This window comes from Barbus barbus, assembly GCF_936440315.1.
Source record: "Barbus barbus genome assembly, chromosome: 45".
NCBI lineage: Eukaryota > Metazoa > Chordata > Actinopteri > Cypriniformes > Cyprinidae > Barbus > Barbus barbus.
In genome coordinates this window covers 1,208,228-1,221,600 of record NC_136723.1, presented here as the reverse complement: position 1 = coordinate 1,221,600, position 13,373 = coordinate 1,208,228, and the positions used below count along the sequence as shown (strand labels likewise).

The window sequence follows — 13,373 nt, the reverse complement described above, 5'->3', positions numbered from 1 at the left end:
TAGGGACAGGGCTTGACAGAGTTATTTATCATATTTCTTAGAGCCAAGTTGCATAAACTACATATCAGGCATTTATGTAATACATCTAATTTGTGCATTAATGACTGTAATATTAAATAGTTTACTAACTACAGCAAATCAAGTACCTGCACGCTGTTGCTGGCTCGTCTCCCCTCAGATGCGCTGCAATTGCGATCCTGCGCAATTCTCCAAAGTTTATCGGTGAATCCGATATTACAAAACCGATTTCCGATTATGGAAAAATGCTTAAATATCGGGAAAATATCGGTAAATCGATATATCAGTCGATCTATAATCAGTGCGTTCTCTTAAAGTTAAAAGATTTCAAAACATCCCCTCTTCCGTTCCGATCAAAAAATCAAAAATCAAATAATCATAAATAGTTTGTTTCCATCGATAAGTTTAAAATCACAAAGATAAGAAATGCACTTTCATTAGAAAAAAATATCCCACCTTTAATAATTGAGTTTAGAGTAAAAACCTTTAATGAACTATGACGGCAAAATAAGTAAATAAAATAATCGTTCAATAATCAAGGTAAAGTGTTCAATTTATTGAGGTTTTGATTTTAGATCATATTACCCAGCCCTAATTCACAAACAGTCCTTAGCTAGATCAAGCTTTGATCTCTGCAAACCAAACTATCACTTTAATGATTTTTTTTTTTCTTCCACTAATTAAAAGATTTTATCATTAGCTAGCTCCACACTGGAGACCTGCTTTTTTAACAGAAAATCAAGTTGTAATTCTAACTAAAAGCGACACTGACTCTGGTTTTTCATGTTTAAAGGGTTAGTTCACCCAAAAATTTAAATTCTGTCATTAATTACTCACCCTCATGTCGTTCCAAACCTTCATTCATCTTCGGAACGCAAATTAAGGTATTTTTGATGAAATCCAAGAGTTTTCTGACTCTCCAAAGACAGCAAGAGAACTATCACTATCAAGGCACAGAAACATAGTAAAATCATTACAATGGTATGTGACATCAGTAGTTCAACTGTAATTTTATGAAGAATACTTTTTGTGTGCAAAGAAATCTAAAATAATAACTTTATTGAACAATTCTTATTCTCCATGTCACCCTAGGGCACCATTTTGGAGAGTATCATGACGTATGCTCATGCTGTCCTCTGAACACACATGCACTGTGACTTGTTTACATTTAATGTCTGCTGCACCACACGCATGCGTTGTTTACATGCAGGAAAATCACGTGTGTGCATCGTGATGCTCTCCAAAATCTGCATGCATTTGTGGATTTTGAAAACGTGATTGGCTATAGCGAGAATGTGCTACAATCGGTCAGCGAAATGTGGATGTTATCTGATTGGCTTGAGTACAGTGGGTGGATTCTACCTATTTGGGTATTTGTCAGCATGTCTTGATACTAGAAATGTTTCAGGATCCACAAATGCACAGAAAAACATTCACAAATGTACAGGAAGCAATACATAGATGTGAATAGTTATATTGAAATTTAAAATTATTAACCCCAATTTGAATGGCCAGGATTATCATGTTTATGTGTGATGTCATATTTTTAATGCTGTTACAGTGTAAGTGTGACTTCTAAATGTGCATGTATGTTACAGCTCTGTGCCATGTCTGTGAAGAGCCCATCAGACCTGCTCAATGAAAACACGTATGTCCCACCTTCCCTGACCCTTGACCGCCTCTGCTTATCACATGAACGAAAGTTGGGCCTGACAGAGACTCATGGGTCAAATCCTTTCTCTCTAAAGAGTCAACTTAATTACGGCAGCACAAACTCTCTTCAGCTTCTCAAAGGCATTATGGGAGGACTAGATGATGATGATGATGTATCCCTCCGGCACCAGGAAGATGAATGGAGCAGAAATCAGGAGAATGAGCACAGTCTTCCAGGCTCTGAGAGCAACACTAAGTGGATGAAGGAAGATCAGAATCAAATATGCAAGTTAGCAGAGCAGCAGCAAGACCAGAATCTCAACCTGGTTGAAAACAAGAATGAATCCACTGACAGAAACCCAAACCAGAACTCACAGCGGCGCCATGAAGAGAAGAACAAGACCCTGAAAGCGCTCTGCTCTGACCTGCACAGTTGGGCAGCTGATGAACCTCTTCTGATTTACTCTTCTAACACTCTGATGGAGAAGAATCAAGAAAACCAAGAACAGACGAGAGACGAGGAAGTAGAAGGAGAGAAAGAGGAAGATTTCAATCCCAGTGGAGGCGAGAACACAGATTCTTCTGAGATTCAGAAGAAAGGAGGTGAAGGTGGCAGCAGAAATGCTTGTTTGCTGTTCAGTAAGAACGGCATTCCCAGCGACGAGGACTCCAGCTGCATGTCGCTGTCACAGGGAAGCACTGCAAGCAGCACCCCAGATGGAGAGCCAGGTAAGGTCACACAACATGGCAGGTGATTACAAAAAAAACTGCAAGACACCGTTTACACTGCATGTAATCTGTTACAAAACAGGATTTTTGCAGTTTTTATGAAGGTAAATTAAAGAGTCTTTTCGAAACCAAGTAAAGAAAATTTGAGGAATAATTTGAAGTAGGGATGCACGATATTCGATTTTTGTCGGTATTCGTTTTTTTGCTAATCATTTTGGCTGATAGCAAATGCCGATACCGATATTTCCTTTTGTTTTGAAATAACACAGAGTCTCTCCTGTGTAGAAATTATAGACAAATTATTTTTAAATTTGGTTAGTTTTGTTAGAACAAATGAACATTATTAAAGTTATTTTTTAACGAGAGTGCATTGAAAGCTTTGAAAATAACTATTGATAATAAAATCAAGCTCTGCATTTTTTTAAAGGCAGTTGGAACCTTAAAGGGTTACTCCACCCCAAAATGAAAGTTTTGTCATTAAGGCGAGACACTACAGGTGAATAGGGTAAAATTTTTAACTAGCAGATATCACCATGAAACTTTCCCAGTTGATTACCTACATTAAGATGAAAAAAAAAATGTATTACAAAGTTTCTGTAATTTTATGTTTAAATATGCAAATTAGGCATTATCTAATTAAATATGCACTAATTTGCATATATTTTAAAAAACGAAATCTCAGAATTGGATAAAGCCAGGTTCAAAATTCATTTTTCATTGTGTTCACATATTAGATGGGAAAAAAATTACAGAGGGATTTATGGATATCTACTTTTGTTATCCTGTAAATCAGAATATACTGTCAATAGCCTTAAAAAAATTATTTTCGCCATGTTTTTTGGAATAAAATGTTATATAAATCAGGCTAGGAATAATATATTTACAAATCCCTCTGTAATTGTCTTCATAATATAACTAGGTACAAGACTGGAAAGTTTGGTGTATATAGGTGCTACTGAAGTGGAGATTTCGGACTTGGAGTATGAGAGAAAAGTCATTTTGAGAAAACGGGCTTTAAAGATTTATATTGTAAAAATCCACACATTTTATATGAAAACATTGCTAACAAGCAAAACAACTGGCCAAGTAAATGTTTATAACAATGTAGACCATGAACAATGACAACTGAATAAAACAACATTGCCAAATAAGACCTTCAACTAACCACAGAGAAGCACAAATACAGACACAAACTTATCATCAGAACTGCAACTCTAGTCATCTATGTCCATCGGAACACAAAGTTCACGCATGAGGGTTGAAAGCCTAGCTCTCCATGCCTGCACCATATGTAGGCCCCTCACCCCTCTCTTGCTGATGCCTTTTCAGCTTTTTAGCTGTGCTCAGAGTCATAAAAGTTGAAATGGCCATACTTGCAGCTGCCTCAACTCTACTCTTACCTACAAACACTGTTTTTGGACAGCGGGCTCAAATGACGGAGTTGAGGCACTCATTCGCATTTTGAGTGCCACCATGCTGCATGCGCTGCAGCAGGCTGTCACTTGACATGCGGTGGTATACAGGTATCAGCTTCTGGCCCACCTCCCGAGACAAAAAGTTTCCTGCATGAGTTTCTCCATTTTCCTCCGCTCTCCTATACCAACACCAGGACAGGTTGCACCTGGTGTGCAAGGGGACTTCGTCACAGGACATGCTATGGAGGAGACCAGCCCAGATCTCATTTTTCATTTTCTCTATGGAACCCTGGTTATTTAAAATTGCCCCCCTGTAATAATTTTGTAATGTTTTACATTTTTTGGCCGTTAATTTTCCCAGACCCTTCCCCCCCAATTTGCGTTCAGCACTTAATCTTCGTAGTGCTGTGCCCATACCCTTATGGGCATGGTTGATGCATTCTAATTTCACTACCTCATGCCCAGGGTATGGGTTGAGGGATACCACCTCCCTGAATGCAGCACTGTCCCCATCTGACAGCATCTGAATGTATCTCAGCTGGTGGCGACTCACAGACCTGGCCCACATCCTCTTCGCTGCCTCCTGCTCCATAGCCTTGCTTGAGCCCCTAAAATTTTGTGCACAGTCATACGTTTCTCTCCAGCTGTCAATTTCCTCATCTGTAATCTTTCCCTCATGCCTGGCAGCTTCTTTAAGGGCACAAGCATGGCAATAGGAGGATAGAACCTCAAAGTCGATCACCAGTCCCGTAAAAATATCGATGCACACCCCGATCCCATAGTGTGATGTGAACCCTCTTTTCTGCCAAGTGCCATCAAAAGACACACTGATATCTATCACCGCATCTGCATCCTCTCTCAGCAACTCTGCCACATCTGCATCAATATCTGCATAGGCCTGCCTGACCTGCTCCCTGGTTCTGTGAAGTGACTCAAGACCTCTCTCAATTTCTGCCGCTAAAATGAAATGTGTATTGTATCAATAACTGTTCATTTGTTTTGTTTTTATAGATACAGCACACAGAAATATGTACTGTAAAAGTAAAACTGACCACCACAACATAATGAATGAGATGGCACTTTATTCTATTCTTATAAATCTTATAAATAAATAAATAATTTAATCCATAAAAAACAAATATTGTTACAGTAATGTTATAATATGTTACAAGGTGGTAACAGCCACACGTATTGGGCTATTTCTGACATTAGAAATTCTAAACCTCCCATCGACAGCTTACGTTCAGATGCGCTTCCCGAGGGCATTTCACTGGGTAATCCATCACTAATTTTCCTTTTCCCCCTTGCAAGTGACAACTCCTGTACTCTTTTCGATGATTGACGCGAAGTCATTTTCATTAATTCACTCAAAAGATCCCGCGGAAAGCTTAACCAAACAAGGAAGCGTCAAAGCATACCATGTCATGTGACGATTCTGAACGAATCACGTTGTCAGAAATTGTCTTCAGCCAATGAGATTGCGCATTTAGAGTTAAATCCCCTCTTTTACTTTCACGATTGGTTACTGATAAAAAGGAAATGACCATATTTGGATCCGACAGCATTGTAGAGAAGAGAGAGAGCTTTCCAGCAGTATACGTGATGACTGGGTACAGGCAGAGATCGCGGAGCAGCATGTTGATTTAGAACGCCAACTTTTGTTGAATTTATGAGAAATCTACAGACGCAAACAGACAAAGTGCAGTAAAATAAAGACCTAAATGTGTATTTCGGACTTTTTTTCACCACAAGTCTGAAAGAAGACATGTTATTGAAGACAAATATCCAAAAATCTCAAAATTGACCAATAAAAAAAAAACTATGTTTTTGCCTGCCGTGTCTCGCCTTAATCACTTACCCGTAAATGCTTTGTTTGTCTTCGGAACACAATTTAAGATATTTTGGATGAAAACTGGAAGGCTTGTGACCGTCCCATTGACTGCCAAGTTATTAACACGGTCAAAGCACAGAAGAATATGAAAGACATCATCAAAATAGTCCATCAGGGGTTCAACCATAATTTTACGACGCTAGGATAATACTTTTTGTGCACAAAGAATAAAAATAACGACTTTATTCAACTATTCGTCCACTCCGCATCAGCGTAGCACCGTTTTGGAGAGTATCCGCTGGACGCAAACTGCGTACGCTGTTCTGTGTCCGCTGCACAGCACGGATACGTTTTCTACGTTTATTTACGCTTTGATTTGAACAAAAACAGTGTATCCGCGTGGCGCGGCTGAAATTTTTACATGTATGATTTCAGTGTGATAGACATGATAATCAAAACCAAACATATGTTTTTTGTTTTTTTATCAGAGTATCTGAGGAACGAACTGTAAAGGCACATCCCTATTCTGGAAAAGGGGGCGGGGAGCAGCAGCTTAACTGCATTTAAAGAGACATGTATGAAAACAGCCTGTTTCTGCTTCCACTGAAAATAGGCATTTTCAAAATGATATAATAAATGGTCTGTGGGGTATTTTGAGCTGAAACTTCACAGACACATTCTGGGGACATGCTAGACTTATATTACAAACTGTGAAAAGGACATAATAGGTCTTCTTTAAAGGGTTAATTCACCCAAAAATGAAAATTCTGTCATTACTCACCCTCATGTCGTTCCAAACCCGTAAGACCATCTTCGGAACACAAATAAATGTTCCCAGGTCCAGAAACGTAGCAAGGAGATTGATAAAATATTTGCCAGTGATGTCTTTAAAAAAAGTTTTTGGAAAGCCTCAAACAAGTCTTGCCACAATGTCTTCATTTTCACACTGGTATATTGCGTACATTCAGATCAACTGTGCTATTAATGATTCCCTCCAGATGTTAGGGAATCAAGTGTTCAGTTGGTCTGATAATTGTCTTGGATCCGAAATGCAGCTAGACTGATACCTTCCCATTATTCAGTTCACTACATTAATATTATTACACCGCTAAGAAGCATGTTGTGTAACTGGATCATGACCTGCTGAATTTTGTGCTACCCCTCTAATTTTGTGCTGTAAAACAGGGATCCACAAATCTGGCTCACGAGACTGACTTTCCTGCAGAGTTTAGCTCTAACCCTAATCAAACACACCTGAGCATGCTAATCAATGTCTTTGGTTTAAAGGTTGTCTTTTGGTTTAAAGGTTTACGCACATGGTCCAAGTCTTCTTCTCTGTTTTTTTGTGTATCTCTGTGGCAGAATTACAGCGCCACATATTGGTCTGGCATGTGGACTACATCGTTTTCAGTCAGTTTCAGTGATTCCGTGTATACTAGGGCTGGGTATTGTGACCAATTCTTCGATTCTTATTTTTATGGTTTCGATTCGATTTCGATTTTGATTCGATATCGATTAGCTATCAATATTTCATTTAAAATGTTAGTTTTGCAGACATGGGATCCATATTTTGATATAAATGCTGGTAACTGAAACTCTCCTACTTAAGTTTATTACTGAAATACACATCTACATTAATAATAGGGTGCACACAGTTGTTTTTTTTAGTGGAGCAATTCGAAAGATAAGTGAAGTGACATTCAGCCAAGTGTGGTGACCCATACTCGGAATTCATGCTCTGCATTTAACCCATCCAACGTGCACACACACAGCAGTGAATATACACACACACACACAGCAGTGAACACACACACACACCGTGAACACAGTGGGCAGCCATTTTATGCTGCAGCGCCCGGGGAGCAGTTGGGGGTTCGGTGTCTTGCTCAAGGGCACCTCAGTCGTGGTATTGAGGGTGGAGAGAGCGCTGGACATTCACTCCCCCCACCTACAATTCCTGTGGGCCGGGGACTCGAACCCGCAACCTTTGGATTACAAGTCCGACTCTCCAACCATTAGGCCACGACTCCCCCTGAAAAATTCAGGGGAGAGCACGAACGCAGTCCCCCACTACCATAAATTATGCAGTCGAGATTCCCACATTTGGGGAATTCGCAATCCCCTCCCACGTTTGTTTATGGGGGTTGTTTACGTTGTTTACACGTCCAAAGCACTATTTGCACGTCGTACGGTCCCAGGGTCCATTCGCAGGGGTCAGCACAACCGGAGTGCAATGGCCAAGCCTCGCTCTGGGTGAACCGCCTTCTTGATCATGGTGTCTCCCCTGCCAGGTAAGTATATCTATAGATGGTGACACCTTCAGGACGAGAGGTGAATATTCATATCCTCTTACGTGAAGCACGCGCATTAAGAATCGATTCGGGGATTTCCCGAATCGATATCGTTGCGTTAAACTGAAGATCGATTAAAATCGGAGAATCGATATTTTTTACCCAGCCCTAGTGTATACGCAGATATTTCCTGAGACGAGTCCGTGTTTACGGAATTTGAGGCAAAAAAAAAGATCGGATGGGGAGAAATCTGGCTTTGTGTGGACGTAACCTAAGATTAAGAGCTAAGCCAGATTTGAGGATCCCTGCTGTAAAATAAAGGATATTGTTTTCTGATGTGCACATGCTATGCTGCCTGTGACTTACAGTAATTTTGATATGTTGATAAAGAATATCTCGTTTCATTTTTGTTTGTAGAGTCCTACTGGGATGGCAGTGCATTTGAAACAGACACGGACCTTCCCGCTGGTTGGATGCGAGTGCAGGACACATCAGGCACCTACTACTGGCACATTCCCACAGGTACCACGCAGTGGGAGCCACCTGGGCCCCTAGAGGAGAGACCAGCCAGCACGTCGCCTGCGGTCACACCTGCTGATGAGCCACAGGTGCACACACTCACTATACATCATAATAAACATTGCAACTTATCGAAAATTGTGCTGTTAAAATAATATTCCATCAATATAACATTATAGCTCTCAAGTTGCCCAACATTAGTCTCATGTCTTTAAACAAACACATTTGTATTTAGATTACATGGAGTGGTGTTTCTCATCCAAACACATTCAGTGAGGAAGAGCACTGGCAGGTAGGTTCATAATGGAGTCACAGACCGTCTCATTCTGTTTTTGTAAGTCCATATAATGCTTATTTATTGTTAGAAGGAGGACGTGGCTTCTGATGAAAGTCTGAAGGAGTTTGAGGGAGCAACTCTACGTTATGCCTCCATCAATCTCAGGTATAAGATCAGTTAAACAACACAGACTCCTGAAGCTGAGCGTTACACAGTATTATTTCATATGTGCATGTACATTTTATTGCATTTATGAATTGGGCACACACTTTTTATCTAAAGACATTTACGTTGCATTCAACTTAAGTTCTCAGTAATCGAGGCCATGATCTTGACCTTGTTAGTGACAGGCTCTATTGTTTGAGCAAAAGGAGCATTGATCCTTCTCTCTGTATCATCTTCCTGTTGTGTGCAGTTTTTCTCAGTCTGAGGAGGAAGAGGAACAGACTTATTTCAGCAGTAATGAGGGGGCGAAGGTAAGCACACAGGTGACTGCCCACATACACTGCATCAAGATGCTTGTTTTCTCAATGTTTATGTGTTATGCAGTGCTTTGCAGTGCGTTCTCTGGGCTGGGTGGAGATATCAGAAGAGGAAATGGCTCCTGGCAGGAGTAGTGTTGCCGTTAATAACTGTATCCGACAGCTGTCCTACCAGAAACAGAATCTAGATGACACAGCTGGCATCTGGGGCGAGGTTTGTGCATATATGTGGAAATCGCTAGAATTTGAATGAATTTTGAACTTCAATTTATGTCAGTTTTTTTTTCACTAAAAAAAATATATGAAACAATTTAAGAACATAATTAACATTGCTTAATTTTCTAAAATATAAGATAAATTAAATAACTATCTTTAGCAAAAGAAACCGCAATGTAAGTCTAACGCTGTTCTTGAGAAAAATCCTCCAGGTCCTACACGTTTGTTACACTTTACCAGGGAGCAAGGAACGAGGGAGCGAGGAGTACTTCAAAACACAGTCTTTAATAATCCAGACATTCATGACACACAGGAACACATGGAACAGACGTTCAGAACCGACCAACACTAACAGAAGGACTGGGGCTTTTAAACACAGGATAATTGGGAAAGATGACGAGGCACACCTGGAATCAAATAAACACAATCAACATGAGGAAAAAACTGGGTCACAGGGAACACATGGGGAGCAAAACACACACAAAACAGTCCACAATCCTGACATATCGTCCCTCTCCCAGAAGGTGCATCCTCGCACCGTAGTAACATGAATGAATGAATGAATGAATGAGGCATTTATATAGCGCTTTGTGTATTGCTGTACACCCAAAGCGCTTTACAATCATGTGGGGGGGGTCTCTCCTCAACCACCACCAGTGTGCAGCATCCACTTGGATGATGCTACGGCAGCCACAGTACAACGGCGCCAGTGCACTCACCACACACCAGTTACAGGTCGAGAGGAGAGAGAGACATAGAGCCAATCAAGTGGATGTAGATTATTAGGAGGCCATGATAGACAAGGGCCAGTAGAGGGAATTTGACCAGGACACCGGGGTTACACCCCTACTCTTTACGAGAAGTGCCATGGGATTTTTAATGACCACAGAGAGTCAGGACCTCGGTTTAACGTCTCATCCGAAAGATGGTGCTTTTTGACAGTATAGTGTCCCCGTCACTATACTGGGGCGTTAGGACCCACACAGACCACAGGGTGAGCACCCCCTGCTGGCCTCACTAACACCTCTTCCAACAGCAACCTAGTTTTCCCAGGAGGTCTCCCATCCAGGTACTGACCAGGCTCAACCCTGCTTAGCTTCAGTGGGCAACCGGTCTTGGGCTGCAGGGTGATATGGCTGTGGTGATCAGGGGGGGGGCTAAGGAGGAGGTTCAGGAGGAGGACAGACACCCGGGAGGGGGCCGGCAGACAGAGACCAAGGAGGCGACGAAGGAGGGAGGAGCCAGGGAAAAGACAGGAGGGACCCGGAGCAGGAGGCGCACTGCTGGAACCAGGCCACAGCCGTGAAGATGGCCCACGGTGGAGCCGACAGAGGGAGGAGCCATGGAGGAGGGATGGCCACCGACTCCAGGGGGCCGTTCAATGGCGGCAGAGCAGGTGGTGGAGGAGCCCGGGGCGGAGACGGAGAGCTAAAGAGCCAGGGGGATGCCGAGGATCTGGGGGGCCAGGGTGGAGCCGAGGGCTCTGGCGACCGAGGCGGAGACCCAGAGATCCATGGCGGAGCCGGAGCAACTGAGGACCCAGGTGGAGCTGAAGGGAGGAAGGAGCCCAACGGAGCCGGTGGGACGGAGAGACGAGGCGCAGCCAGAGGAGAGGAGCCCTGAGGCGATGGCGTGTCGACGCCCGACCAAGGCGGAGCTGGAGGGACGAGGGAGCCCGGTAGAGCTGGTGGATCGATGGGTGGAGGTGAGGGAGCTAGGAGCCAAGGTGGAGCCACTGGGTCTACGGGCCGAGGCGGAGTCCGGGCGGAGGTGAGGGATACTCCAGCCCCGGCGACGCTGGAGGATGGCAGACCCACGGGCTCGCACCGTACAGATAGGGGGCTCAGGGCGAGCGGGGGAGCTGCCAGACGACAGCGGTGGAGGAGGCAGGAGAGGGTGGGAGGGCGGGCATTTTCGAGGAGCGGGCAGAGGAGGGCATTTTCGAGGAGCAGGCACTGGAGGATCGGACGCCCCCTACCTGTCCAGCAGTCCCAGATCCATCTTCAGCTCACCCTCAGCTGTGGTGCAGGGGGCGGAGCTCCACTCCGCGCTCACACCGACCACGGCTTGCTCCCTCATGATGGGCACTGTCGCCGGCTCTCGCACTTGGTCTGGGCTCAACTTCCAGGCGATCATATGCCCAGTCGCTCGGCTTAGCGCTGGCTCGCAGATTGCGGCGGGAAATGGCTCCCGTCATCGGTGGGCTCGGGCTGGTGCTCCGCACCGCAGGGAGATGGTGGGCTGTGCTCTGGGTCTGGAGTGGATCTGGTGAGTTCATCCTCAGGGGAGACTGTGAGGGGCGATTCGTTTCTCGCCAGAGTCCATTCCACGAAGGTGGCGAAATCCTCTCGAGGACCATCTTCGGACGACAATTCTCTGCACACAGTGTTTAGGCTTGCATTATAGAATGAGCAGAGCGCGTCGTCCGGGTAGCTGGTGGCGTTAGCTAATATTAGGAACAGTCTGGTATGGTCCTCTAGAGATCGGTCCCCCTGCTCCAGCAGGAGGATGAGGAATTCGGGCCGGACGAGGGATCCCCTGGGAACACAACGGAAACAAAAAACTGAGCAAAACGGCAAACAAAACGGAGGGTAGACGCAGAGGTAACTGTTGTTGGTCGGTTCTTCTGTCACACTTTACCAGGGAGCAAGGAACGAGGGAGCGAGGAGTACTTCAAAACACAGTCTTTAATAATCCAGAAATTCATGAGACATAGGAACACATGGAACAGACGTTCAGAACCGACCAACACTAACAGAAGGACTGGGGCTTTTAAACACAGGATAATTGGGGAAGACGACGAGGCACACCTGGAATCAAATAAACACAATCAACATGAGGAAAAAACTGGGTCACAGGGAACACATGGGGAGCAAAACACACACAAAACAGTCCACAATCCTGACAACGTTCTTTGGTTTTCCAGCATCTTCTGCATATTTGTCCCCTTGCCAACAGTAAGATCTTTTATAGTTTGCTTGCCTATACAAAAGCAAATAAGTGATCAAATAACATAACTTATGTTGTTATATTGGAAAACATAAATGAGAGTATTTATAGTCTTGAATCATATGCATTTGCAGGATGTAAACAGTATTTTGCAGGTATTGTGTTAAAGTTACCATTCATCTTCATGCAGTTCAGTGTTAATCTCGTCGACAAAGACGACAACGAAAAATATTCGTCAATTAACCTTTTTTCTGTGACTAAGACGAGACGTTGACGAGCTAAAACTAATATCTGATGATAAAAACTATGACGAAATTTATGCGTGTCTTCATTAAGACGAGACGGGACTAAAATGTTATTTGAGGACTACCTGACATTCAAAATACATCCTATAGGCTAAGTTAACTGTCTTGTCTTTCAAAATGTGCGTCTCTGTCACTGGATAAGGGGCGTTTGCATGGCAGCCGCGGTGGACGGATAGCCTACCAAAACGCGAACTAGCGATCTGAAACAATGGCCTCAGCACCCGAAGGGTTAGGGAGTGGGTGACCAGACGTCCCGTTTTTCCCGGGAGTCACAATTCATTGTCGATTAACTTAAAGTCAGTGAAGGTGCGATAGGCGGAAACGCACTGATAGAAGTGCTCTCTCTCGCGCGCTCCACTTCTTCAGTTCTCATACAGCGCGCGATCAGTTCTCAGCGCTCAAATACACACACAGCAGTCCACATGTCTCTCATGTAGAGTATCTCACGGAAATACAGTCCGTTATGGTTTAAGTGATCTTAAACAGGTGGGTGAAAACTGAATGTATGTCAGTAGGCTATTACATACATACCTTCCGTCTTAAAGGGACAGCATTCCTAATTATAAATAAATGTTAACCAACAAAAGATGTTAAATAAATGTATACTTGTTAAGTAAACCTACTGTATCTAAAAAATGAGTTTAATTTATATCTCTACCAAAAAATGAAAATTTATTCCAGTTTTTCC

The 13,373-nt window shown here is 43.3% G+C and overlaps 1 protein-coding gene across 1 annotated transcript in view; it reads left to right on the top strand.

Moving 5' to 3' along the window:
* LOC306864155 (amyloid beta precursor protein binding family B member 1-like) overlaps positions 1-13,373 on the top strand; it is a 57,447-nt gene that overhangs the window by 25,425 nt on the left and 18,649 nt on the right. Inside the window, exons 2-7 of the mRNA XM_079407903.1 lie at positions 1,617-2,400; positions 8,355-8,545; positions 8,692-8,748; positions 8,822-8,898; positions 9,149-9,209; positions 9,283-9,429. Of these exons, the coding sequence (XP_079264029.1) occupies positions 1,617-2,400; positions 8,355-8,545; positions 8,692-8,748; positions 8,822-8,898; positions 9,149-9,209; positions 9,283-9,429 (1,317 nt within the window). The remainder of the gene's footprint in view (positions 1-1,616; positions 2,401-8,354; positions 8,546-8,691; positions 8,749-8,821; positions 8,899-9,148; positions 9,210-9,282; positions 9,430-13,373) is intronic.